General features: G+C 51.7%; 1 protein-coding gene across 1 annotated transcript in view; it reads right to left on the reverse strand.

The window, feature by feature from the left end:
* Positions 1-653: 653 nt before the first annotated feature.
* The window catches only part of LOC123346043 (butyrophilin subfamily 1 member A1-like), a 45,908-nt gene continuing 21,710 nt past the window's right edge, over positions 654-24,851 (reverse strand). The window contains exons 4-6 of the mRNA XM_044983241.1: positions 23,610-23,724; positions 12,027-12,053; positions 654-1,213 (exon numbers count right to left, since the gene is read on the reverse strand). Of these exons, the coding sequence (XP_044839176.1) occupies positions 654-1,213; positions 12,027-12,053; positions 23,610-23,724 (702 nt within the window). The remainder of the gene's footprint in view (positions 1,214-12,026; positions 12,054-23,609; positions 23,725-24,851) is intronic.

Raw genomic sequence — 24,851 nt, forward strand, 5'->3', positions numbered from 1 at the left:
TGGGCTGGGTTTGTCCCACCCATACCCTGATGAGGTTTGAACTGCCCCTCTGCTCCTGGAGAGTTTTGCCTGGGCTTTTTTAAAGCCGTGAGGACACATTTTCAGCCTCATAACTATGTACATGAAATTATAACCTGTAACATAACATTACTATAACAACAATGTTCAATGCATCATGAGCTTTCTGAAGACACCCGACATGACAAACTTTGCATTGGATACCACACAGTCATATTAGAAGGATGAACATGGGGGTGCACGGTGTTCCTCCAAGATATACAGTGTCATAGTGGGACTCACTGGAGAATGGGGGTTCTGGTTCTCTGTTAAGTCCAATTGATGCTTCCTGTCTCTTTCTTTCTTCTCTAGGGCTAGCGGGCCTCAATTATTTTGTCAGCCTCTATCTGTTTCAGTTAAAAAACACTCTGGTGTGCAGCTTTTTGCTTGCCCTCCTTTATCTCAATTTCCTGCCCTATTCATTCCATGTCTCATATGTTCTTCCCCCCTCTCTTCGGCCTATAATCTGCACAGCTCCAACTTCTTGATAGTTTCACTTTCACTCATTTTCCTGCTTTTCTGTACCATCCCCATGGGAACGGGTATGGGGGCGAGTCAGTGCTGGGAGGGGCCAGTCTGTGCTGCGGGTGTCACTGTCAGGGACAAAGATTCTCTCTGGCCTGAGCTGGGACCGGGCAGATTATCAGGGGAGCTACGTTTTCACTCTCATCATTGTAACCAGGATGGAAATAAGGGCGGAGCTTCCCGCAGAAGGTGCCAGTGAAAGTGAAGAGATGGGACCTGTCAGTCACATTGTAAAATGAGACCTCGCCTGCCTCATAGTCCAGGAAAATCCCCACCCGGCTGGGCCTGACGCTCAAGGGGACAGGGGTTTTGGGGGAGGTATAGGCCTTGTATTCCCCATCTATCAGCCACACGGCCCAGTATCCATCCTCAGGTGAGAGTCTGACCTGCCCCTTCCTGCTCACAGAGTCCCTACAAACCCCCAGAGTCCACTCAGTCTTGTCTCCCACCTCCACCTCCCAGTAACGCCTCCCGCCTGTGAACCCCTCAGCGCCCAGTACACAGTGACAATAATCAAATCTCTCAGGGTTGTCAGGCAGATCCTGTTGTTTGTCTCCGAGTCTCACACGTTTCCGATCCTCAGACAGGACGAGCCAGGGATTTGCCGTGTCTGGATCCAGAGTCACATCCACTGGGGAGAGAGTCACTGAGTCAGTGCCGGAGGCAGGATCTGGTCACTGGGATCAAAGGGAAATTAACCTGCATCCCGTTAATCACTGTAGGGAGGGGGTTGTTGCCTGAGGGGAGTCAGGGCCCGTGTGCCTGTGAGGAGACAATGAGGGGGAAAGGGTGGCGGGGGGGAGGGGATGGGGGGAAGGTGTCGGTGGGGGAGGGAAGGGGACAGGGGCAGGCACAAGGGCAATGGGAGAGCAAGGGAAGGGGCAGGCACCAGGAGGACAGAGGGGGATGAAGGGAAGAGAAGGTTCCAGGGGGCTTCAGGGGGTGGGGTGGGCACCAGGAGAGAAGAGGGGGACAGATCCCAGGTGCACAGGGAAGCAAGGGAAGGGGTGGGAACCAGGGGGCAGAGAGGTGTGAGGCAATGGGGGAGATCCAGTAGGGTAGGGGAAATCAAGGGGAGGGTGAGCTGCCAGGGGGTGAGATGATGAGGAGTGGGGCAGGTGGAACCATGGAAGGGAGCGAATGGGCAGGCACTGGTGCCAGAGGGGCAGAATGGGGGGTGAGGGAGCAGGTCAGCAGAAGGGAGGCAGAGAGAGGGGTGTGGAGAAGGGCAGGCCCTAGGTGGGCAGAGGGGTGTGAAGGGAGATGTGGGCACCAGGGGGTGGATGAAGGGAGGGGTGGGACCCAGATATTGGGAGAGGGTGAGATGAGGGGAGGGGCTGAGACCAGGGGTCTCAAAGGGGGGTGAAGGAAGGGACTTGCACCAGGCAGGCAGAGGGGGCAAAGGAAATGGCAGGCACCAGGGAGGCAGATGGGGCCAGGGTAGAGCTGGAGCTTGGGGCAGAGGAGGAGCTGGCACCAGGGGACTGGAGGGGTGGTGAGGGGCGCAGGTGTCATGGAGCCAGAGGGGGAGGGGAGGGGCAGGGGTGAGAAATAATGAGAAGGTGGCGGCATGGGTGATGGTGGCAGAGGGGCGAGAGGACAGCAGGGTCAGTGGGGCAGAGGGTGGTGAGGAGGCAGGCACTAGGGAGGAAATGGGCGACAGGAGGGGCAGGTGTCGAGGGGCAGGGGGAGTGAGGGAAGGGGTCAGCAGCAGAAGGGTGCGGGGGGAAGGGAAAGGGCAGGTGCCAGGGGATTGAGGGGGTTGAGCAGAAGGGTAGACACAGGGAGGGCAGAGGAGGGGAGGGACAAGCACCAGGGGGCAGAGAGGGGTGAGCAGCGAGGCAGGGGCAGGATGGTAGAAGGAGGTGTTAGGAGAGGGGATTGCAGAGGGGCAGGTGCCAGGGGGTCAGAGTGGGGCTAGAGGAGGGGTGGGCACAGGGGGGTGAGGGAAGGGGCGGGTGCCAGGGGTCAGAGAGGGTGGGGAGAGGGGCATGTGCCAGGAGGGCTGAGGGGAGTGAGAAGGGAGGTTGTCAGGACAGCAGAGGAGAGTGAGGGGTGGGGTGACCATCAGGGGGCAGAGGGGTGTGGGCAGTGGCAAGCACCAGGGAAGCAGATGGAGGTGAGGGGAGGGGTGGGAGACATGGCAGCAGAGGAGGGAAAGGGGAGAGGTGGATGCTAGGAGGTAGAAGGGTGTGAAGTGATGGGTGGGATCCAGGGTGTGGAGGATGTTTGGAGGAGAGGGGAAGGCCCCAGGAGGGCAGGGGAAGAAGGGAGGGGGAGTTCCAGGAGGCAGAAGTGGGGGTGGAGGGCAGGGGCACGTGCCAGGAAGGCAAAGTGGGGGCAGAGGGGCAGGAGCCCAGGGGAGCAGAAAGGGGATGAGAAGAAGGGGAGGGGTAAGGATAGAGGCAGGGTCCAGGTGGACACAGGGGTGAGGAAAGGGTAAGGGAGGGGCAAGAACCAGAGAGGGGTGAGGGAGATGCAGGCCCCACAGAATCTCCATTGCTTTGGGGTCATGTGTGGTTGGTTTCTTGCTAAGAGCAGGTTGGTGCTGTCCCTACACACACTGGGAATGCAGCCCTGCCCCAGGGGGCGCAGATGGGACTCTCCATGATGGCCGGCCCCACGGGCACCACCTTCCAGCCAGGCAAATCCCACAGCCGGCACCTCCCCTCACCTGTCCCAGCGGGGCAATGGCCTGTGTTGGGCTCACCGGGGGGGCAGTAGAGTGGAAGATTCGGGAGAGGCATATAAATACGTACTAATTGGCTGTTAAGTATCAGAGGGGTAGCCGTGTTAGTCTGGATCTGTAAAAGCAGCAAAGAATCCTGTGGCACCTTATAGACTAACAGAAATTTTGGAGCATGAGCTTTCGTGAGTGAATACTCACTTCGTCGGTTGCAAGTAGTGGAAATTTCCAGGGGCAAGTATATATATGCAAGCAAGAAGCAGGGCCTCATCCTCCCTGATTGAACTAACCTCGTTATCTCTAGCTTGCTTCTTGCTTGCATATATATACCTGCCCCTGGAAATTTCCACTACTTGCATCTGACGAAGTGGGTATTCACCCACGAAAGCTCATGCTCCAAAACGTCTGTTAGTCTATAAGGTGCCACAGGATTCTTTGCTGCTTTTAATTGGCTGTTGCTAATGAGGCCAGAGCAGGCGGGAGGGGAGGGGGCATTTCCCCACTTACTGCCTCCTCCATCTGGGAGAAGCTGCACCAGGGGCCAGTCCCAGTTCACACCTGCACAGCACATCTGCACTAGAGGTTTGTGTTGGTGCAGCTACATCGGTGCAAGGAAACCCTGGCAAACATGGCTGAGACACTGCTGTGCCAGGGTCCATATCCCCTCCCCTCACTGGGGTTATGGATCAGTAATTACAGGGGCACTGGAGCAGGGGAGCTGGACTCTGGGCTCCCAGGTGGGGGCCTGACCCCCTGGGCTGCAGTCATTCACCTCCACACTCTGGCCCAGTGCCCATGGCAGTGTTTAGACGTCTTCATAGGAGAGATTGAGGAAGCCCCACGTCAGACACCCAGAGCCCAGCGGTTTCAGCCCTCACCTGAGGGGGGAGACGCACATTCCAATTCCTTCCTCTATATCACACAGGGGAATTGAACCTGGGGCTCCCAGCTGGGCTAAAGGCTAGAAGGGAAGCGGCGGCACCTTTTTATGTTAATTGAAACTAGTCAGCAAACTTGACATGGATTCACGAATAGTTTCAGTCGACCCGAAATATAATTTTGCAGCAAATAAACTATTTGTCCAAAACATTTCACCCAGCTCCACTGGAAACCTGTCTGAGCAATTTATGAGCCCTAATCCCAGTGACTTGCAGTGAGTGACTATCAACATCCCCACAAACGCATAGGTACAGGCAGGCCAGGCTCAGGACATCAGCTATGAAATACTCGAGAGCTGCTGTTTAATTTGCCCTTGGCAGACAAATTCCCCCTGATCTCACCCCCACAAATCAGGCTGAAAATAGAGACTCGGCTCCAGCCTGAACTCTCTGCTCAGAGCAATTTGTACCATGGATGCTGCGAGCGGCACAGACCCCCTGCAGCTGCACCTGGGCATCTCCCAGAACGGATAATTGTCACCAAGATCATCTCAGAGACCCAGGGGTTCAGGTGTCTCCATCTAACGACTGCGCCAGCCACCCCCCTCACTCTTATTAACCAGCCCTGAGTCAGACACGCTGGGAACTTTCACACCAACTCTGGAGATACTTTGGGTTCGTCTACACAGCCCACCACAGCGAGTGTCAGAACAGATCCCTTCCTGGGATGGGGAACAGCAGCCCCAGGGCCCCTCCCTTCACCCCCAGGGCAGGGGAGCGAGAGCCCTCAGCCTCCTGGGTGGTGGGGCCTCCCAGCACCAATTCCTGGTTCAGTATGAAACTGTCTCCACCCAGAGAACTCTGTGCACCCGGCAAATACACAGATGTGCCCGTGGATCAGGAACTGGGACAGTACTCTCCCCAGGAGTGATAGAAGCTCCCTAAAAGTAGAGGGGCCACCGGTGCCCGAACCGTGGCCCTGCCCTCCCATGTGGGTCCTTCTCTCTGAGCGCCTGCCCCCGCACTGCCCCTTCTCCCTGAAGCCCCGACCTACCTCTTCCCCCCCAAGACCCCACCCCTGTACCGCTTCTTCTCCCCAAGACCCTGCCCCCTGGTCGCTCCTCTCTGCCCCCTCCTCCGCTATCACTCACCCTTACATCTGGTAAAAAGTGGGAGGGCATAGCCATCCCATTATTAAAAGTGATGGAGCCCTGGCCCCCTGGCCCCCTTCTTCTGATGCCCCTTAGTCACCCCCCCAAAAAAAACCAGGAGGAGAGGAGCCTTGGGACAGCATCAGTGAGTTCACTGCTGGGGGTATGAGTGGGGTTTTACACCCTGGCTGCTGGAGCTCTGTGTATCGAGGGTATAAGGACGACACAGCGGCCACGTGAGCTCCCCACTGTCCTGCCAACATGGCTCAGCCCTGATACCTGCTGGAGCATCTCCCTGGGGAAGAATTGTCCCTGCGGCCCATTCAGGCCTTGGCCTCCTTGCGGAGGTGGCCGGTGACTGCCTTTAATGTGAGTTATGATTTGAGCTCCTGTCCGCTGGGAACTGGACTCTGAGTCTGGGCTGAGATCAGTGACTGGGGAGTGAAAGGCCCCAGTTCCCCTCATTACCCCCCTGAGCCAGACCAGCGCCCCCCAGCCATTCAGTGCAATAACAGAGATGCTCAGGCTTGGTGACACCCCCAGTGCCCCCAGAGGGCAGGTCGAGGGCCTGTCCAAGAAGCAGTCGGCACAATCTGCAGCAAGGGAGACTGAGTCTGGAGATGAGGAAACACTTTCTAACTCTCAGGGCAGTGAAGCTCTGGGCCAGGTTGGACTAATCTCTGCCAGAGATAGTTTAGGCCCTGCCCCAGCGTGGGGGTCTGGACTAGGTGACTTCTCAAGGGCCCTTCCAGCCCTGCATTGCTCTGGTTCAAGGTTACAGCTGTTCCTGGGGCTGGGTCCAGGGGGCTGTAAGCCTGGTGAGTGGCACATGACAGAGTTAACACTGTTAGTGACCATGGCAGCTGGCAGCTCAGCATCCCTGCCAGGGGCCTGGGCAGGCATGTGACTGCCTGTACCCGGCTCAGCTGGGTGTTACTGGGCTGTGTGGACAGGACCTAGGGTTGGCACCTGTCCATAGGGTTGCCAGGTTTCCGTTTTTTGATCGGAACGCCTGGTCGAAAAGGGACCCTGGTGGCTCCGGTTGGCACCGCCGACTGGGCCATTAAAAGTCCAGTTGGCAGCGCAGCAGGGGCCTGGGGCTAAGGCAGGCTCTTTGCCTATCCTAGGTCTGTGCGGCTCCTATAAGCAGATGCCAGGTCCTTGGCACATGGGTGGCCAGGGACGCTTCACATACTGCCGCTGCTCTGAGTGCCAGCTCCGCAGCTCCCACTGGCTGGGAACAGCGACCAATGGGAGCTGCAGGGGCAGTGTCTGCAGGTGCAAGACCAGCACGCAGAGCCTCCCTGGCCACCCATGCACCTAGGGGCAGCATGGACCTGGCAGTCGCTTCCTGGGAGCCGTGTTAAGCGCTGCCAGGACCCTGCACCCTCTCCTGCACCCCCTCCCACACCCAAACTCCCTTCCAGAGCCCACAGCCCACACCCCCACCAACCTCCCAACCCCCTGCTCCAGCCCAGAGTCCCTTCCTTCACCCTAAACCCCTCATCCTCAGCCCCACCCCAGAGCCCACACCCCCAACCTGAGCCCTCACCACCTCCCACACCTTAATCCCCTGCCCCAGACGTAGCCCCCTCCTTCACCCCAAACCCCTCATCCCCGGCCCCACCACAGAGCCTGCACCCCAAGTCTGACCCCTCACCACCTCCCTCACCTCAACCCCCTGCCCCATCCCAAAGCCCCCTCCTTCACCCCAAACCCCTCATCCTCAGACCCACCCCAGAGCCCACACTCCCAGGCAGAGCCCGCACCTCTCCCTCACTCCATACCCCTCGGCTCTGGCCACGGAGCCCCTTCCTGCAACCCAAACCCCTCATCCCCGGACACATCTTAGAGCCTGCACCCCCAGCCAGAGTCCTCACCCCCCGTACCCCAATCTTCTGCCCCATCCCAGACCCCCCTCCCACACCCCAAACCCCTCATCCCCAGCCCAAGCAAAGAGCCCATACCCTCAGACAGGAACCTCACCACCCTCCTGCACTCCAACTCTCTGCCCCAGCCTGATGAAAGTGAGTGACGGTGAGGGAGAGCGAACAACGGAGGGAGGGGGGATGGAGTGAGCAGGGGTGGGGCCTTGGAGAAGAGGCAGGGGTGGGGCCTCAGGGCAGGTGAGGCGGGGGGGACAGGGGTGCTCGGTTTTGTGAGATTAGAAAGTTGGCAACCCTACCTATCCAGGTTTTCCCAGGATTGTCCCTGTGTCTATGTCACTCTCCTGGGAAATCTGTGAGTCTACCCAGGACATTACAAGTCCGTCGAATCGTGGAAATCAACGAATGACTACACAGATGGTGTCGGAGAGAAGGGTTTGGATTCTTTGACCATGGGATGGTCTTCCAAGAAGAAGGATTGCTAGGCAGAGACGGGCTCCACCTCACGAAGAGAGGGAAGAGCATTTTTGCAAGCAGGCTGGCTAACCTAGTGAGGAGGGCTTTAAACTAGGTTCACCGGGGGAAGGAGATCAAAACCCCGAGGTAAGTGGGGAAGTGGGATACCGGGAGGAAGCACAAGCAGGAGACTGCAAGAGGGGAGGACTCCTGTCTCAGACCGAGAAAGCGGGACAATCAGTGAGTTATCTTAAGTGCCTATACACAAATGCAAGAAGCCTGGGGAACAAGCAGGGAGAACTAGAAGTCCTGGCACAGTCAAGGAATTATGATGTAATTGGAATAACAGAGACTTGGTGGGATAACTCGCATGATTGGAGTACTGTCATGGATGGATATAAACTGTTCAGGAAGGATAGTCAGGGCAGAAAAGGTGGGGGAGTTGCGTTGTATGTAAGAGAGCAGTATGACTGCTCAGAGCTCCAGTATGAAACTGCAGAAAAACCTGAGTGTCTCTGGATTAAATTTAGAAGTATGAACAACAAGGGTAATGTCGTGGTGGGAGTCTGCTACAGATCACCAGACCAGGGGGATGAGGTGGACGAGGCTTTCTTCCAGCAACTAACAGAAGTTGCTAGATCACAGGCCCTGGTTCTCATGGGTGACTTTAATCACCCCGATATCTGCTGGGAGAGCAATACAGCAGTTCACAGACAATCCAGGAAGTTTCTGGAAAGTATAGACGACAATTTCCTGGTGCAAGTGCTGGAGGAACCAACTAGGGGAAAAGCTCTTCTTGACCTGCTGCTCACAAACAGGGAAGAAATAGTAGAGGAAGCAATAGTGGATGGGAACCTGGGAGGCAGTGACCATGAGATGGTCGAGTTCAGGATCCTGACACAAGGAAGAAAGGAGAACAGTAGAACAGAGACCCTGGACTTCAGAAAAGCAGACTTCAACTCCCTCAGGGAACTGATGGGCAAGGTCCCCTGGGAGAATAACATGATGGGGAAAAGAGTCGAGGAAAGCTGGCTGTATTTTAAAGAAACCTTATTGAGGTTGCAGCAACAAACTATCCCGATGTGTAGGAAGAAAAGTAAATATGGCAGGCGACCAGCTTGGCTTAAGAGTGAAATCCTTGCTCGTTTTAAACACAAAAAAACAGCTTACAAGAAGTGGAAGATTGGACAAATAACCAGGGAGGAGTATAAAAGTATTGCTCAGGCATGCAGGAGTGAAATTAGGAAGGCCAAATCACACTTGGAGTTGCAGCTAGCTGGAGATGTTAGGAGTAACAAGAAGGGTTTCTTCAGGTATGTTAGCAACAAGAAGAAAGTCAAGGAAAGTGTGGGCCCCTTGCTGAATGAGGGAGGGAACCTAGTGACAGAGGATGTGGAGAAAGCTAGTGTACTCAATGCTTTTTTTGCCTCTGTCTTCACAGACAAGGTCAGCTCCCAGACAGCTGCACTCTGCAGCATGATATGGGGAGGAGGTGACCAGCTCTCTGTGGAGAAAGAAGTAGTTCGGGACTATTTAGAAAAGCTGGACGAGCACAAGTCCATGGGGCCGGATGCACTGCATCCGAGGGTGCTAAAGGAGTTGGCCGATGAGATTGCAGAGCCATTGGCCATTATCTTTGAAAAATCATGGCGATCGGGGGAGGTCCCGGATGACTGGAAAAGAGCTAATGTAGTGCCCATCTTTAAAAAAGGTAAAAATTGGAGATATACCAATCTCCTTGAACTGGAAGGGACCTCAAAAGGTCATTGAGTCCAGCCCCCTGCCTTCACTAGCAGGACCAATTTTTTGCTCCAGATCCCTAAGTGGCCTCCTCAAGGATTGAACTCACAATGCTGGGTTTAGCAGGCCAATGCTCAAACCACTGAGCTATAAGATCCAGGGAGCTACAGGCCAGTTAGTCTCACCTCAGTCCCTGGAAAAATCATGGAACAGGTCCTCAAGGAATCAATTCTGAACCATTTAAAGGAGGGGAAAGTGATCAGGAACAGTCAGCATGGATTCACCAAGGGCAAGTCATGCCTGACTAACCTAATTGCCTTCTATGATGAGATAACCGGCTCTGTGGATGAGGGGAAAGCAGTGGATGTGCTATTTCTGGACTTTAGCAAAGCTTTTGATACAGTCTCCCACAGTATTCTTGCCAGCAAGTTAAAGAAGTCTGGGCTGGATGAATGGGCGGTAAGGTGGATAGAAAACTGGCTAGATGGTCGGGCTCAACGGGTAGTGATCAATGGTTCCATGTCTAGTTGGCAGCTGGTATCAAGTGGAGTGTCCCAAGGGTCAGTACAGGGGCCGGTTTTATTCAATATCTTCATTAACGATCTGGAGGATGGTGTGGACTGCACCCTTAGCAAGTTTGCAGATGACACTAAACTGGGAGGAGAGGTTGATACGCTGGAGGGTAGGGATAGGATACAGAGGGACCTAGACAAATTAGAGGATTGGGCCAAAAGAAATATGACGAGGTTCAACAAGGACAAGTGCAGAGTCCTGCACTTAGGATGGAAGAATCCCATGCATGCTACAAACTAGGGACCGAATGGCTGGGCAGCAGTTCTGCAGAAAAGGGGTTATGGTGAACGAAAAGCTGAATATGAGTCAACAGTGTGCCCTTGTTGCCAAGAAGGCTAATGGCATTTTGAGTTGTATAAGTAGGGGCATTTCCAGCAGATCGAGGGATGTGATCATTCCCCTCTACTCAGCACTGGTGAGGCCTCATTTGGAGTACTGTGTCCAGTTTTGGGCCCCACACTACAAGAAGGATGTGGATAAATTGGAGAGAGTCCAGCGGAGGGCAACAAAAATGATTAGGGGGCTGGAGCACATGACTTATGAGGAGAGGCTGAGGGAACTGGGATTGTTTAGTCTGCAGAAGAGAAGAATGAGGGGGGATTTGATAGCTGCTTTCAACTACCTGAAAGGGGGTTCCAAAGAGGATGGATCTAGACTGTTCTCAGTGGTAGAAGATGACAGAACAAGGAGTAATGGTCTCAAGTTGCAGAGGGGGAGGTTTAGGTTGGACATTAGGAAAAACTTTTTCACTAGTAGGGTGGTGAAGAACTGGAATGGGTTACCTAGGGAGGTGGTGGAATCTCCTTCCTTAGAGGTTTTTAAGGTCAGGCTTGACAAAGCCCTGGCTGGGATGATTTAGTTGGGTTTGGTCCTGCTTTGAGCAGGGGGTTGGACTAGATGACCTCCTGAGGTCCCTTCCAACCCTGAGATTCTATGATTCTATGATTCTAGGTGCGTCAGTGGTTGTAGTGGGGGAGCTGCGGGGTAGCGGTGTCTATGCAGAGGGAGCGCTGGGTCCAGAGTGTCTGGGAGCTGCAGAGACGGGGCAGCTTGGAGCAGTGAGTGAGATCGGGAGCTCAGGGCCAGCAGGAGCTGTGCAGGTACCAGCTGTGGGGGTCACTGCCGGGGGCAGCGGGGTAGATCTGGCGCCATGTCCTGCTTGGTGAGGTTGGCGCCAGAGGCAGCCCAGGAGCGGGAGCCTGTGTTGGCTGGTGCCCTCTCCTGGGATTGGGATGGGGAGACAGTACCTGAGTGAGGGGACAGGTGGTGTACATGAAGCAGGCAGATTACTTGTTTTGTTGCACCTCAGAGGTGGCGACCCTAACAGGACCCCCAGTGGTGTTTGTGTAACTGCCCTGGGTTCCCCCCTCCCTCCCAGCTCTGTGTTGTGCTGCAATGTGTGTGCATGGCCCCTGAGCTCTCTGATCCCTGCTGGAGCTGCCCAGACTCTCCCAGCATGCACCAGGGCGCGCACACGGTCAGACAGCAGGCTGGGTACAAACATGCACGCACACACACACACAGTTCAGCCACAGCTGTGAGACAGAAAAGCTGCCGCGTAGGCTGGGCACAGTTTGTTCTAAGTGGTTCAGGGGAGTGTCACAAGCCAGTTATAAAAAGCGGTCTGCCCTTGCAGTGGGGACAGGGCCTTCCTCACCCCAAATCCAGGGGGCACTGAACAGCTCCTATCTGGGCATGTTGTGCTAGCAGGAAATTGTGGCTAAAGTGCAGTCTGAGCATGGTGATGCTGCTGCTGGGAGGAGAGAGCTTAGCAGTTCAGTGAAAGTTATGGCCAGATAAGAATGTCCATCCTGCGGAGCCCAGGTACCGCCCTGGAAAGATGACACCAGGGGGCAGCATTTCATCACCAATCAGCCCTTTCCCAAAGAGGCCGTGTCCCTGCTCCGCAATAAACCTGGGGTGTCGTCTGCCCCTTTCCACCCACCCCCAGTGACATTGCTGTTTCCAGCCTATTCAATGTCATAGGAAATGCTCTGTGCCAGGAAAGGAGCAGAGAGCTCCCAGGGGGAGATGGGTCTCACAATTGATAAAATATCAGCGCTATGTACAGTACCTGCATAGATCTGGGCGCTTCTCCACCCTGCAACCAAACACAGACAGAGGGGTGAGAACACCCCTGAACACCGACACGCTGAGCAGGAGACAATGTCACACAGGGTGATACAGGGGGGAATGAAACTTACTGAGCTCAGCCTGGAGTTTGTCTAAAAATAAAACAAAGAGAAATGAGTCAATACCACACACATTGATCAGATGTCCCAATTTTATAGGGACAGTCCCTATATTTGGGGCTTTTTCCTATATGGGCACCTATTACCACCTCATCCCCTGTCCTGATTTTTCACACTTGCTGTCTGATCACCCTAATATCACATTATCTTGCAGAAGAGAAGTGAGCCAAAAAGACTTCAAAGCATGGAAGTTAAAATCCTTAGGGCTTGGCTACACTTGTGAGTTAGAGCACATTAAAGCAGCCTTGGGGGCCCTAACTCACTACCCGTCCACACTGGCAAGGCACGTAGAGTTCCCGGACTCCGCGGCTGGAGCGCTTCTGGTACTCCATGTCGGCAAGTGGAATAATGCTTGATGTGCCCCCGCTGGAGTGCCGCAGCACCAGTGTGGGTGCCCTGGTCTGTTAATGCGCTCTGATTGGCCACCAGAAGTGTCTCACAATGCGTGTTCTAGCCACTCTGGTCATCACTTTGAACTCTACTGCCCTGTCCTTAGGTGACCAACCATCAAATCTGCCCTTTAAATTCTCTGGGAATTTTGAAAATCCCCTTCCTGTTTGCTCAGCAAGGCGTGGAGCGCTCTCAGCGAATCTTTCCAGGTGACCATGCCTCCACGCGCCAGGCGATCCCCAGTATGGAGCAATGGCGAGGTGCTAGACCTCATCAGTGTTTCGGGGGAGGAAACTGTCCAGTCCCAGCTGCACTCCAGCCATAGGAATTATGATACCTTCAGGCAGATATCAAGGGACATGATGGAAAGGGGTCATGATTGGGTAAAAGTGAAGGAGCTGCGGAATGTCTACCACAAAGCCCGCGAGGCAAATAGCTGCTCTGGTGCTGCCCCCGTGACCTGCCATTTCTACAAAGAGCTGAACGCGATCCTTGGGGGCGACCCCACCTCCTTTCCGAGGACCACCACTGGCCACTTCAGAGCCCAGTTCAACAAGGCAGGAGGAGGAGGAGGAAAGCGGGAGCGAGGGTTCTGAGGAGGAGGAAGAAACCCCAGAATCCCTAGGTGCATGCAGCCAGGAGCTGTTCTCAAGCCAGGAGGAAGGTAGCCAGTCACGGTGGCCGGTGCTTGGGGAAGGACAAACACCAGAGGAGGTGCCCAGTAAGCAACTTTTATTTTGGGAAGGAAGTTATTTGGTGCGGGCTCTTGGGGCAAGGAGGGTTAGGGCTGCATGCATGCCTAGATGCAGAATAGCGCATTGATGTGCTCTCTCACATTGCAGTAATCGGCCTCAGTGATCTCTTCAAAGGTCTCAGCCAGAACTTGGGCAATGTGCTTGCGCAGGTTTCTCGGGAGAGCCACTGTGGTCCTTGTCACAGTCAGGCTAACATGTCCATGCCACTGTGTGGAGAGTCCATTGCTGCACACCAGCAAGCTGCATATGGACCAGGGCGGAAGCCGCATTGTAGTGGAAGACCCTCCCTGGCTTCCCAGGTCACCCTTATCAGCAAGATATCTTCCAGGATGAACTCCTGTGGAAAATGTGGGGACAGTGTTCGGTATAGGGGCCTCCTGCAGCTGTTGGCTCTCCCCAAGGCACAGAAACCCAGAGGACAGTACACCCCCTTGCCCTTTAAGTTTCCCAAGCAGTTGTGTTTCTTTTCAATAAATGAATTTTCTTTTCAATAAATGGATTTTTTGGCTTTGAAAATATTCTTTATTATTGCATAAAGTAAAAGATACCTTAGCCCAGGAAAATAACAGGCGCTGCAAGTCAGCGTAGCAAACACAGATTCCAACTAACATTGGAACCACTGCACTTCACTCCCATGCAGGGCACCAAACATTACTGGTGGATTTCAGCCTCAAATTGCTCCCTCAAGGCATCCCTAATCCTTGCAGCCCCGCACTGGGCCCCTCTAAAAGCCCTGCTCTCTGGCTGTCCAAATTCAGCCTCCAGGTGTTGAACCTCCGAGTTCCATGCCTGAGTGAATCTTTCACCATTCCCTTCACAAATGTTATGGAGGGTACAGCATGAGGATATAACTGCTGGGATGCTGTCATTGGCCAGGTCAAGTTTCCCAAACAGAGAGCGCCAGTGTCCCTTTAAAGAGCCAAAAGCCCACTCCACAGTCATTCTGCACCAGATCACCCTGTTGTTGAACCGCTCCTTGCTGCTGTCAAGGCTTCCTGTGTAGGATTTCATGAGCCACGGCATTATGGGTAAGGGCATCTCCAAGGATCACAATGGGCATTTCGACTTCCCCTACGATGATCTTCTGGTCTGGGAAGAAAGTCCTGGCTTGCAGCTTCCTGAACAGGCCAGTGTTCCGAAAGATGTATGCGTCATGCACCTTTCCGGGCCAGCCTGTGTTAATGTCAGTGAAATGCCCATGGTGGTCCACAAGCGCCTGGAGAACCATAGAGAAATACCCCTTCCAATTAATGTACTCGGAGGCTAGGTGGGCTGGTGCCAGAATTGGAATATGTGTCCCATCTATCGCTCCTCCGCAGTTAGGGAAACCCATTTGAGCAAAGCCATCCACAATGTCCTGCACATTCCCCAGAGTCACGGGTCTCCTTAGCAGGATGCGATTAATGGCCCTGCAAACTTGCATCAACACAATTCCAACGGTTGACTTTCCCACTCCAAACTGGTTAGCGACTGATCAGTAGCTGTCTGGAGTTGCCTGCTTCCAGATTGCAATAGCAACCCGCTTCTCCACCGGCAGGGCAGCTCTCAATCTCGTGTCCTTGTGCCGCAGGGTGGGGGCAAGCTCCTCACACAGTCCCATGAAAGTGGCTTTTCTCATTTGAAAGTTCTGCAGCCACTGCTCATCATCCCAGACTTGCAGGATGATGTGATCCCACCACTCAGTGCTTGTTTTCCGAGCCCCAAAGTGGCATTCCACGGTGGTCAGCATGTCCATGAATGCCACAAGCAATCTTGTGTCATATGCATAACTCGCATCAATATCATCATCGGAGCCCTCACTGTTAGTTTGGATCTTAAGGAGTAACTCTACTGCCAAACGTGACGTGCTGACGAGACTCGTCAGCAAATTCCTCAGCAGTTTGGCCTCCATTCCCGCAGACTGAAAGGGAAGACAGAGTGTGCAGTACAAAAAACGTTGAAAGATGGCACCAAATGTGGATGGAAGCACAGAGATTGCTGGGATGCGAACTGATGCATTACGGGGCATTGGGACAGGACCCAGGATGTCCTGCACCCCATGCCCTCTTCCCACAAGCCACAGCACCAGAATGGGAAGAGGGGCTCTGTGGGATAGCTGCCCATAATGCACCGCTCCCAATGCCACTGCAAATGTGGCCATGCCAGTGTGCTTGCAGCTGTCAGTGTGGACACACTTCAGTGCATTCCCTAATGCGCTCTCTGAAGGCTGGTTTAACTCACAGCACTTTACATCTGCAAGTGTAGCCATGTCCTTTGTTTCAGCATGGACAGCAATCAGAGCCTGGCACCTCCTGAGAAGCAAAGGAATTAGCAAGGGGAGAAATATAGTAACCCCACCTGGCCAGGTGCAAGAGGTTGTTAGAGACAAATAGGGATCCCTCAGCAAGTGGAAAATATTAACCCTGTGAAGCCAGTAGAAAGGAGCATACAGTACATTGTGTGAAGTGTATGATGAGAATTAGTAGGCTAAAATAGAATTAACAGAGTGAACTGCCAGAGATATTACACAAATTCCAGGGAATTATTTCAGTCCATCAGAATCAGGAACCCTGTGAAAGAATTGATGGATCCCTTGGGTCTGCAGGAGATAAAAGGAGCAATTGGGGAGGGTAAGGACAATGCTGAGAGACTGAATGGTTTCTTTGCATCAGTTTTCACCACAGAGGTTGCTGGAGAGAGACCTGCCCTGGAGCTGCTCTGTTCAGGAAATAAAGATCAGGGATCGAGATATGAAGAGGAGATTTTGGAACAACTGATAAGTTAAGGAGCCAGCAGCCACCAAGAGCAGTGTAGATCCCTGCCAGGTGGCAAATGCCCAAGAGTTCTGAAATGATGTCAGAGTGATATGGTTGAGCTGCTAATGATAATACGCATCTCTCATTACAATCAGCTACTGTTCTGGAGATTCAGAGGGTTGGGAAAGTTGTACCCAGCTTTAAAAATTTGGCAGGAGTAATTCTGGGAATTACAGCGCAGTGAACCTTATGTCATTATCTGGTAAACTGGCTGGAACAAAAACTAAAACAGAATTCTAAATCAGCTATATGATAATGATAGGAAAAATTCCCTATCCCAGGGCAAGGTCCCCTGGGAGAATAACATGACGGGGAAAGGAGTCGAGGAAAGCTGGCTGTATTTTAAAGAATCCTTATTGAGGTTGCAGGAACAAACCATCCCGATGTGTAGGAAGAAAAGTAAATATGGCAGGCGACCAGCTTGGCTTAACAGTGAAATCCTTGCTCGTCTTAAACACAAAAAACCAGCTTACAAGAAGTGGAAGATTGGACAAATAACCAGGGAGGAGTATAAAAGTATTGCTCAGGCATGCAGGAGTGAAATTAGGAAGGCCAAATCACACTTGGAATTGCAGCTAGCCGGAGATGTTAGGAGTAACAAGAAGGGTTTCTTCAGGTATGTTAGCAACAAGAAGAAAGTCAAGGAAAGTGTGGGCCCCTTGCTGAATGAGGGAGGGAACCTAGTGACAGAGGATGTGGAGAAAGCTAGTGTACTCAATGCTTTTTTTGCCTCTGTCTTCACAGACAAGGTCAGCTCCCAGACAGCTGCACTCTGCAGCACGGTAAGGGGAGGAGGTGACCAGCTCTCTGTGGAGAAAGAAGTACTTCGGGACTATTTAGAAAAGCTGGACGAGCACAAATCCATGGGGCCGGATGTGCTGCATCCGAGGGTGCTAAAGGAGTTGGCCGATGAGATTGCAGAGCCATTGGCCATTATCTTTGAAAAATCATGGCGATCGGGGGAGGTCCCGGATGACTGGAAAAAAGCTAATGTAGTGCCCATCTTTAAAAAAGGGAAGAAGGAAGATCCAGGGAACTACAGGCCAGTCAGTCTAACCTCAGTCCCTGGAAAAATCATGGAGCAGGTCCTCAAGGAATCAATTCTGAACCACTTAAAGGAGGGGAAAGTGATCAGGAACAGTCAGCATGGATTCACCAAGGGCAAGTCATGCCTGACTAATCTAATTGCCTTCTATGAGGAGATAACCGGCTCTGTGGATGAGGGGAAAGCAGTGGATGTGCTATTTCTGGACTTTAGCAAAGCTTTTGATACAGTCTCCCACAGTATTCTTGCCAGCAAGTTAAAGAAGTCTGGGCTGGATGAATGGACGGTAAGGTGGATAGAAAACGGGCTAGATGGTTGGGCTCAACGGGTAGTGATCAATGGTTCAATGTCTAGTTGGCAGCCGGTATCAAGTGGAGTGCCCCAAGGGTCGGTGCTGGGGCCGGTTTTGTTCAATATCTTCATTAACGATCTGGAGGATGGTGTGGACTGCACCCTTAGCAAGTTTGCAGATGACACTAAACTGGGAGGAGTGGTTGATACGCTGGATGGTAGGGATAGGATACAGAGGGACATAGACAAATCAGAGGATTGGGCCAAAAGAAATATGATGAGGTTCAACAAGGACAAGTGCAGAGTCCTGCACTTGGGACGGCAGAATCCCATGCACTGCTACAGACTAGGGACCGAATGGCTGGGCAGCAGTTCTGCGGAAAAGGACCTAGGGGTTACGGTGGACGAAAAGCTGAATATGAGTCAGCAGTGTGCCCTTGTTGCCAAGAAGGCTAATGGCATTTTGAGTTGTATAAGTAGGGGCATTTCCAGCAGATCGAGGGATGTGATCATTCCCCTCTACTCAGCACTGGTGAGGCCTCATTTGGAGTACTGTGTCCAGTTTTGGGCCCCACACTACAAGAAGGATGTGGATAAATTAGAGACAGTCCAGCTGCACCAATTCTGCCGTGGGGCTTCAGCATAGACACTACCTATGCCGAGGGGAGGGATTCTCCTATTGTCATAGGTAACCCACCTCCCCCAAAGTGAGTAGCGAGATTGATTCTTTCATCCACCTAACACTGTTTACACCAGGGGTTAGCTTGGTATATATAAATTACATCTCTTGGGGTGTGGATTAATACTCCTGAGAAATGTAGCTATACCAATATAAATTTCTAGAATAGACTAGGCTTGTGTCTCACTAATCTATTAAATGTCATTGAGTCAGGAGGGATTCCCTGGGAGAAGATTAGTTGATCATTGGGGTGATGGGACTGGGTGGGAGGGGGGTGAAGCCCGCAGCCCATGGCACAGGAGAACAAATAAGCAGAGTGACACTGTAGCATGCAGCATGATGACATCAATACCCTCCATGTCCCTGGCCACCTTCTGCCTGGCAGGTCACACCAGGGGTGTTAATAACTACAGCCAGCTCACAGCCTGGGCACAGTGCTAGACACAGAGACAGCAGAGTGAGCCAAACCCACTCCCTCCCCTGGCTGTGTGGGAGCAATAAACCCCTGTGAGTTCAGTGTGTGGGGTTTGGGTCTGTTAATTTCATGTCCTGAGAGTGAGGGACAAGGGACAGAGCTTCTTGGCACAGGGCACAAACCAAACTGACTTTCTGTTCACAGTGAGAGCTCCGATACCTGCCCAGAGGGTCTATTAAACTTGTTGCAAAGTTTGAGATTCCCCTCCCCTCCACTGCAATGAACGAAGTGACGTTACCTTTCTCTGCACAATGTGCCGCTGGAAGTGAATAATAGGAGAGGTGAATTACAAGGTAGATTTATCTGTAAGTATTGCAAACTCATAGGAGTCATTTTTCTGCTGGTAGACAGTAGAACACACACAGGGGCTCTGCCTCTAGCTATTCCCACTGCCCATGTTATACTGGGGACACAAGGCCTAGCGCAGGTAAAACACTGAGTAAATGGCTCTCTCCTTTCCCTTTTGCCTGAGGCCCCACACTGAACTCAATGGTGTTTCTGTCTGTCTGGAACGGGATAACTTTTGAAAACCACATCCCATCAACTGCAGCATTTCAGGGCCTGTTCTAGCTATCAATGGGCAGAAACCTCATGATTTTGGTGAAAACTGGAGAATTGTCTCAGCCTGATTTCCACTAAAATCACCATTTGATCCCTCAGGTCACAGGTTGCGGCAGTGACCTCAGGGTTAAGGTTTAAGCTGAGGGTGAGGTTAGGGTTAGGGTTAGTAGGCCCCTCACACCACTCCAGTCAGCCCCTCCAGCTGCACTTCTTGCCTCCTCTTCTCTCCCCCCCCCCTTATTCCAGCCAGGCCCCTTGCATTCCCACTCTGGTCAGAACTCTGTTGATTTGAGTGAAAATCAGAAAAACCTGATTTTATTGGAAATCAGTTTTTCCAGTTTTCTGCTTTTCACAATAATCAGTAGGGTTATGGCCAAAGTTGAGGGGGAGGGACACATTTGAAGGTGTGGGAGGGTGGGTTTGAGGAGCCCAGATGGATGCACCACTGGTCCTATGTAAGCAACAAAGTGCATGACCCTCTAGTTAAAGAATTGCCGCATAATTGTGATCTATGATTTTAACTCTCAGTGCGAGATTCTGTGCTCGGAACCTGCAGCCCAAGGGCACATGAGGGCAACTGTGGCTTTTACCATGAACCCCACATCCTCCTGACCCTGAGTGCTCTGGATGCCAAAGCAGCTCTGGCTGTAACTCAGGGCTTGTCTTCATGGGAAGGTTACACCAGTACATGGTAAGGGGGGAATTTAAACTGCTCTTGTTACACCGGTATAACACCCCATGTCAGCGCTGTTATTCCATAATGGGAGTAAGTTTTTCTAGTTTAGCTTGTGCCTTTAGTCACAGCAGCCTTTCCCTGGGTGCATATGGGCAGCAGCATGGCCCAGAATCTCTGCAGCACTGTACGCTGTGACCCCGCCCTGACACCCCCCAGTCTTGTTCCCAGTCCCATCTCCCCTAAACCTCTACAATAGGGCTTGTGAACTGGTCCTCAGAGGGCAGCCTGCCAGGGCTGCCCAGGGGGGGGGGGGCAAGTGGGGCAATTTGCCTCAGGCCCCCACGAGAATATGGTATCCTATTTTACTGCAACTTTTTTTTATGGGGCAAAAATTGCTTTGCCCCAGGCCTCCTGAATCCTCTGGGTGGCCCTGCAGCCTGCAGCTGTTCTCTGCAGTGCCTGCACTGGAGGAATCCTCCCCTAGCTGGATCCAGGCCTTCTGGAGCCCTTTTGTGCTGCTCTGGTCTTTTTACTAACATAACGGGATTGAGATGGGGGTGAAAATCTCACCCTCCATGTATTAAAAAGTGTCCAGCCTTTCTGCGAATGAAGGTAGCATTGAGCAAGTGACCTGGGTGTAAGCAGTGCACCAGCCCAATGCGATCTGCCTGAGTCTGCAGGCAGCGCTGTTTGCTGTTCACATTCAGCACAGTGAGGTTGGGATGGTCACACGAAAACCTGATCAGTTGTCACCATTTGCAGTTATCTCACTGGAAACATCCAACTTCTGTGCTTCTTCATCACAATTGGATTCAAGGACAGATACTGGGGAGAAGGGCAGTGGGATATCTACCTGTCATCAAAGTTTGCTGGGGTGAGGAACAGTGAATTTAACCCCCTCCCACCTCCATCCAAATACAGCATGATCTCTGTGCATGCTAAAACAGAGTGTGGAGAGAGGAGATACATTGCCCCTTCTTCCCCAAGTACCAAATGTCTCCTTGATACCAGAACAAATATACATACATATACACAGCACATGGTCACTGAGGGTGAAATCCTGCCCTGTCTCATGTTACATGGCTGTGGAAAGGCCAGGAAATGACGGATCGCATGTGAGGGATCCTGTTAAACACTGGACACATCTCACAGTCCCCAGCAATGACTCTGGCCATGCCGGGCTAGCTGGGCTCAGGGTGCTGTGTCTGTAATTTCCATGGGGTTTTAGGACAAATGGCCCCTTCCTCTTCAGAGCCCATCTGTGTCAGCACGAGGAGCCCTGAGCTCACTGCTTGAGCTCTGGTGCTGATTTGGAGACATTCCCCATCACCTGTTCAAACACCAGCATGTTATTTGTAATTGTTCCATCCCAGCTGTGTTTTTTCACTTTCCCCAGCACACACGTGTAGCCCCCTCCTGCCCCATCATAATCATCTCTGTGCAAATACCTCCCCTTCCACAACCCCTGCTGAAATGGGGGTTCTGCTAATTTCCCACCCATCTTCCCATTGCTCTGCTGTGTCCCCACTTCAGGTACTGCAGCCCACTCAGTTCCCTAGCCACAGCCTGAGCCATCACTTCCCATGGGCCTCCAGGCACTGCTGAGTCCCAAGGCTGAGGGAAGGAATCCCCATCCTGTGATGACCTTTACATTGAGGCTTTGTCTACACTGGCAACTGAATGATAAAAGTTTTGTCATTCAGAGTTGTTAAAAAAACACACACACCCCGAAAGACAAACATTTTGCTGGCAAAAAGCACGGGTGTGAGCAGCACTTTGTCTGCAGGAGAGCTCTCCTCCGCCGACAAACAGTGGCTACACCGCATGCCTTTTAGCGGAACGGCTGTAGCCATGTCGCTAAAAGCTGCATAGTGTAGACAAAGCCTAAGTCAGAGCCTCCCTTTGGCCTCATTCCAAATGTCTCATCTACCTGGTAACCTTTAGTTTACTGATCCACCACATTTTTGGGAAACATTCTCATATAATCTTTATGTCACCTCATTGGACCCAGAGACTGACCTTTCTCACTCTCCAGTTCAGATCACAGCATTTCTAGGGCAGTGGTTTTCAACCTTCTTTCATTTGCACACCCCTACAAAATTTTGAATGGTGGTGCAGACCCCTTTGGAAATGTTAGACATAGTCTGTAAACCTGCCGGGGTCTGTGATCCACAGGTTGAAAACCACTGCTTGAGGGGGAGAAAAGGGGGAGAGGTAAGATTGCCCTGTCACATTTATGGGAATGACCCTTACATCAGTTAATGTAACTAGCCCAAACACTGACCTTTCTTGCTCTCCAGTTCAGATTGCAGCGTCTCTAGGGAGAGAAAAGGGTGAGACGTGAGATTTCATTCCATCATGTTTATAGTGAAGTTCCTATTATTGTTTAATGCAGCTCTGCTGTAGTTATGAAACAGAGAAACAAATGGAGAGACACAGACAGGTCCATTTGTGGAAGTCCCCGTACTCCCATCCTAGGCCAACTCCTGAGCTTGTCAGCTTGTGCCTGTCCCCTGATCCTAGTGACACATGAGAACAGCTCCCTGTAAGACCATGTTAGTTGGGAGATGCCCTAGCTAAGAACAGGGTGGAGGTGCCTTTCTCTGGCTGGGTGCTCAGGTCAGCATGAGCCAGGGAGGAGTGTGTGGATGGGCCTCTACAGGCATTGCGTCTATGATCAGTTCTTTCCCACTGGGAGCTCGTCCATTTGTGCCAGCCCTGGGGTACCAACACCCAGGAAATGGTGGTAGCATCATGTCTGCCAGTCACTGCTGAGAACAGCCTGAGCGAGACCATCTTGTGCCCAGTGTGAGCAGCATCTCAGACCAGCTGTGCAAGTCCTGAGTGTGTTTGTGTTATTACAGCATCCTAGCCACAGCTCACCAGTGCAGCTGGTGCAGATAATTCTCTGAAAGGCCCAGGGAACAAGACAGTGACAGTTAATTGTTCTGACTGTTTAGTGTTTGGAAATGAGCCCAATAGAGTTCTCTCAGGGCACAAACACAAACTTTACATATAACTCAAAATGAGCAAATCTCTGTCACCTGAATGTATCTGTTAGAGTCACGAACTAAACCAGTACACATATAGTGGTGACATCTCTAAAGGTACAATACCCAGTTCCAACTTTCACAAGTACAAAGCACAGCTCCTTTCTGCTTCTCTGAATTACCCGCTTCTGTCCCCACTGGGAAATAATTTTAACAGACATTTCCCCTTCCCAATTCTTCCGACACTTGCAAATTTCTACATAAAGTTCACAGCTCTTCAGGTGAAAAAACCCTCTGGATGGGACTTTCACAGCACTCTTATGGATTTGCACACTCGGTGCCCATTAATTTAAACAAAAATTGAGTATTCAGACCCCTTAGGCAGCTTTGAAAACCCCAGCTCCCTATAAATGCACAGATCACTGAAGGCCAATTTCTGCCCTTTGTGACCAGAGGAAAAACTACAATTGAGCACTTATACTGATCCCCAGGGAATAGTTCAGAATCACATTTGATTGGGATCCCGGAGTGAGATTTGAATGGTTGAAACCACTTGACACTTCTCGGTTCACATGTGAAGTCATAATTTATTCAGCTCCCCTCCACCCTCAGCCTGGCTCCCATTGCCTGAAACTCCTCCAAACATGGAATCAAAGCCCCTCAATCCCTGTATCTCTATTTTTGTTTTTGTTTTTAAATCTCTTTCTCTCTCTCTCTCTCACCAAGTTCACCCCTCTCGTTTCTTCACCTTTCTCTCTGTGTTGTCTCCAGAAGCAGCAACTGGCCAGGCCAATGAGAACAGCCAGGAGAGCCAGGATCATCCCCAGAGCCACCATCCAGGGACTGACCCTCGGGAAAAACAGCTCCGCAAGAGAAAGTGCCATTGACTTGGAAGCAAACACATGCAGAATGAAGGCAGGACACTGTGACAGTGGCGACTCTGGGACTAGTTAAAAGACTGTCACAGGGAAATATACAGTGAGATGTGGCTCCTTTGTGCTTTATTATTAAACCAATGAAAGTCCAAACTTTAGCCTGGTTACTGAACATAGTTAATTAATGGGAGGGGGTAGGGTGGACTCTGCTATGCTATACCTACCTCCTAAGTTCAAGCATTCCCTAGGCCAGGGGTAGTCAGTAGGTGGACTGGAGGCCAAATCTAGACTACCAGATGCTTTTGAATGGACCCTGGAATCTTTTTATTTACTTATTATTATCATTGTTATTTTTTTATTATTTTCTCTGGAGTCTGGACCTTGACTATACCTTGAGCAAGAATCAATTATCCCTGCCCTAGGCTGTTCTAAGTGATCCCAAGACTGCAGCTAGTGCAGACTGGCCCTCAGAATCAGAGAGTTGTGACCTGACACCCCTGACTCTCCTGTGCTCAGAGGGGCTGAGCCACATGGGAGAGTCTGGCCCAAAATATGTTAATGCAGAATTTTAATAAAAACAAATCTTAAGCCTGGAAATTCAGACTAAAAATTCTTCCAGACTCCTCTTCCCTGGGCCTTGGAGCAATTGCTGACTAGATGGTCCTTGTTAAGTGATTGGTGTATTGAAAATTGTGTAAAAATTATGAGCTTACATTTTAAATACAGAGGAGTTTCTTGGTTCTTCTTACAGGCTAGAGGGCTCTGTAGGGAGTGTGCATCTGGGTCCTCTGAAGTCACTCTGCAAAAAGCCAGCCTAGAGCAAGGCAGGCTGAGTTCTGATTCTCTGCCTTAGGGAGCAGCCTGCTTTTTCTCTCTCTGTATTTGGCTCTGGTGTGTTAGCATTCTGGATTCTTAGCAATAAAGCAATGTGACATTGCAGCCTTACAGGAAGAATATTTACTTTTTGTTTTCAACTCTCGGTGTTTATGCCATGAACATAACAGTCAGGTAATACTGGGCATATCATAAATTAACCAGCACTTTGAGACCTCAGATGAACAGCGCTTTACAAATGCAACACTTTTATTATTATGGAGATGAAATATTCATTCGGT

The sequence above is a fragment of the Mauremys mutica genome, chromosome 12 (genome assembly GCF_020497125.1).
Source record: "Mauremys mutica isolate MM-2020 ecotype Southern chromosome 12, ASM2049712v1, whole genome shotgun sequence".
NCBI classification, from domain to species: Eukaryota; Metazoa; Chordata; order Testudines; family Geoemydidae; genus Mauremys; species Mauremys mutica.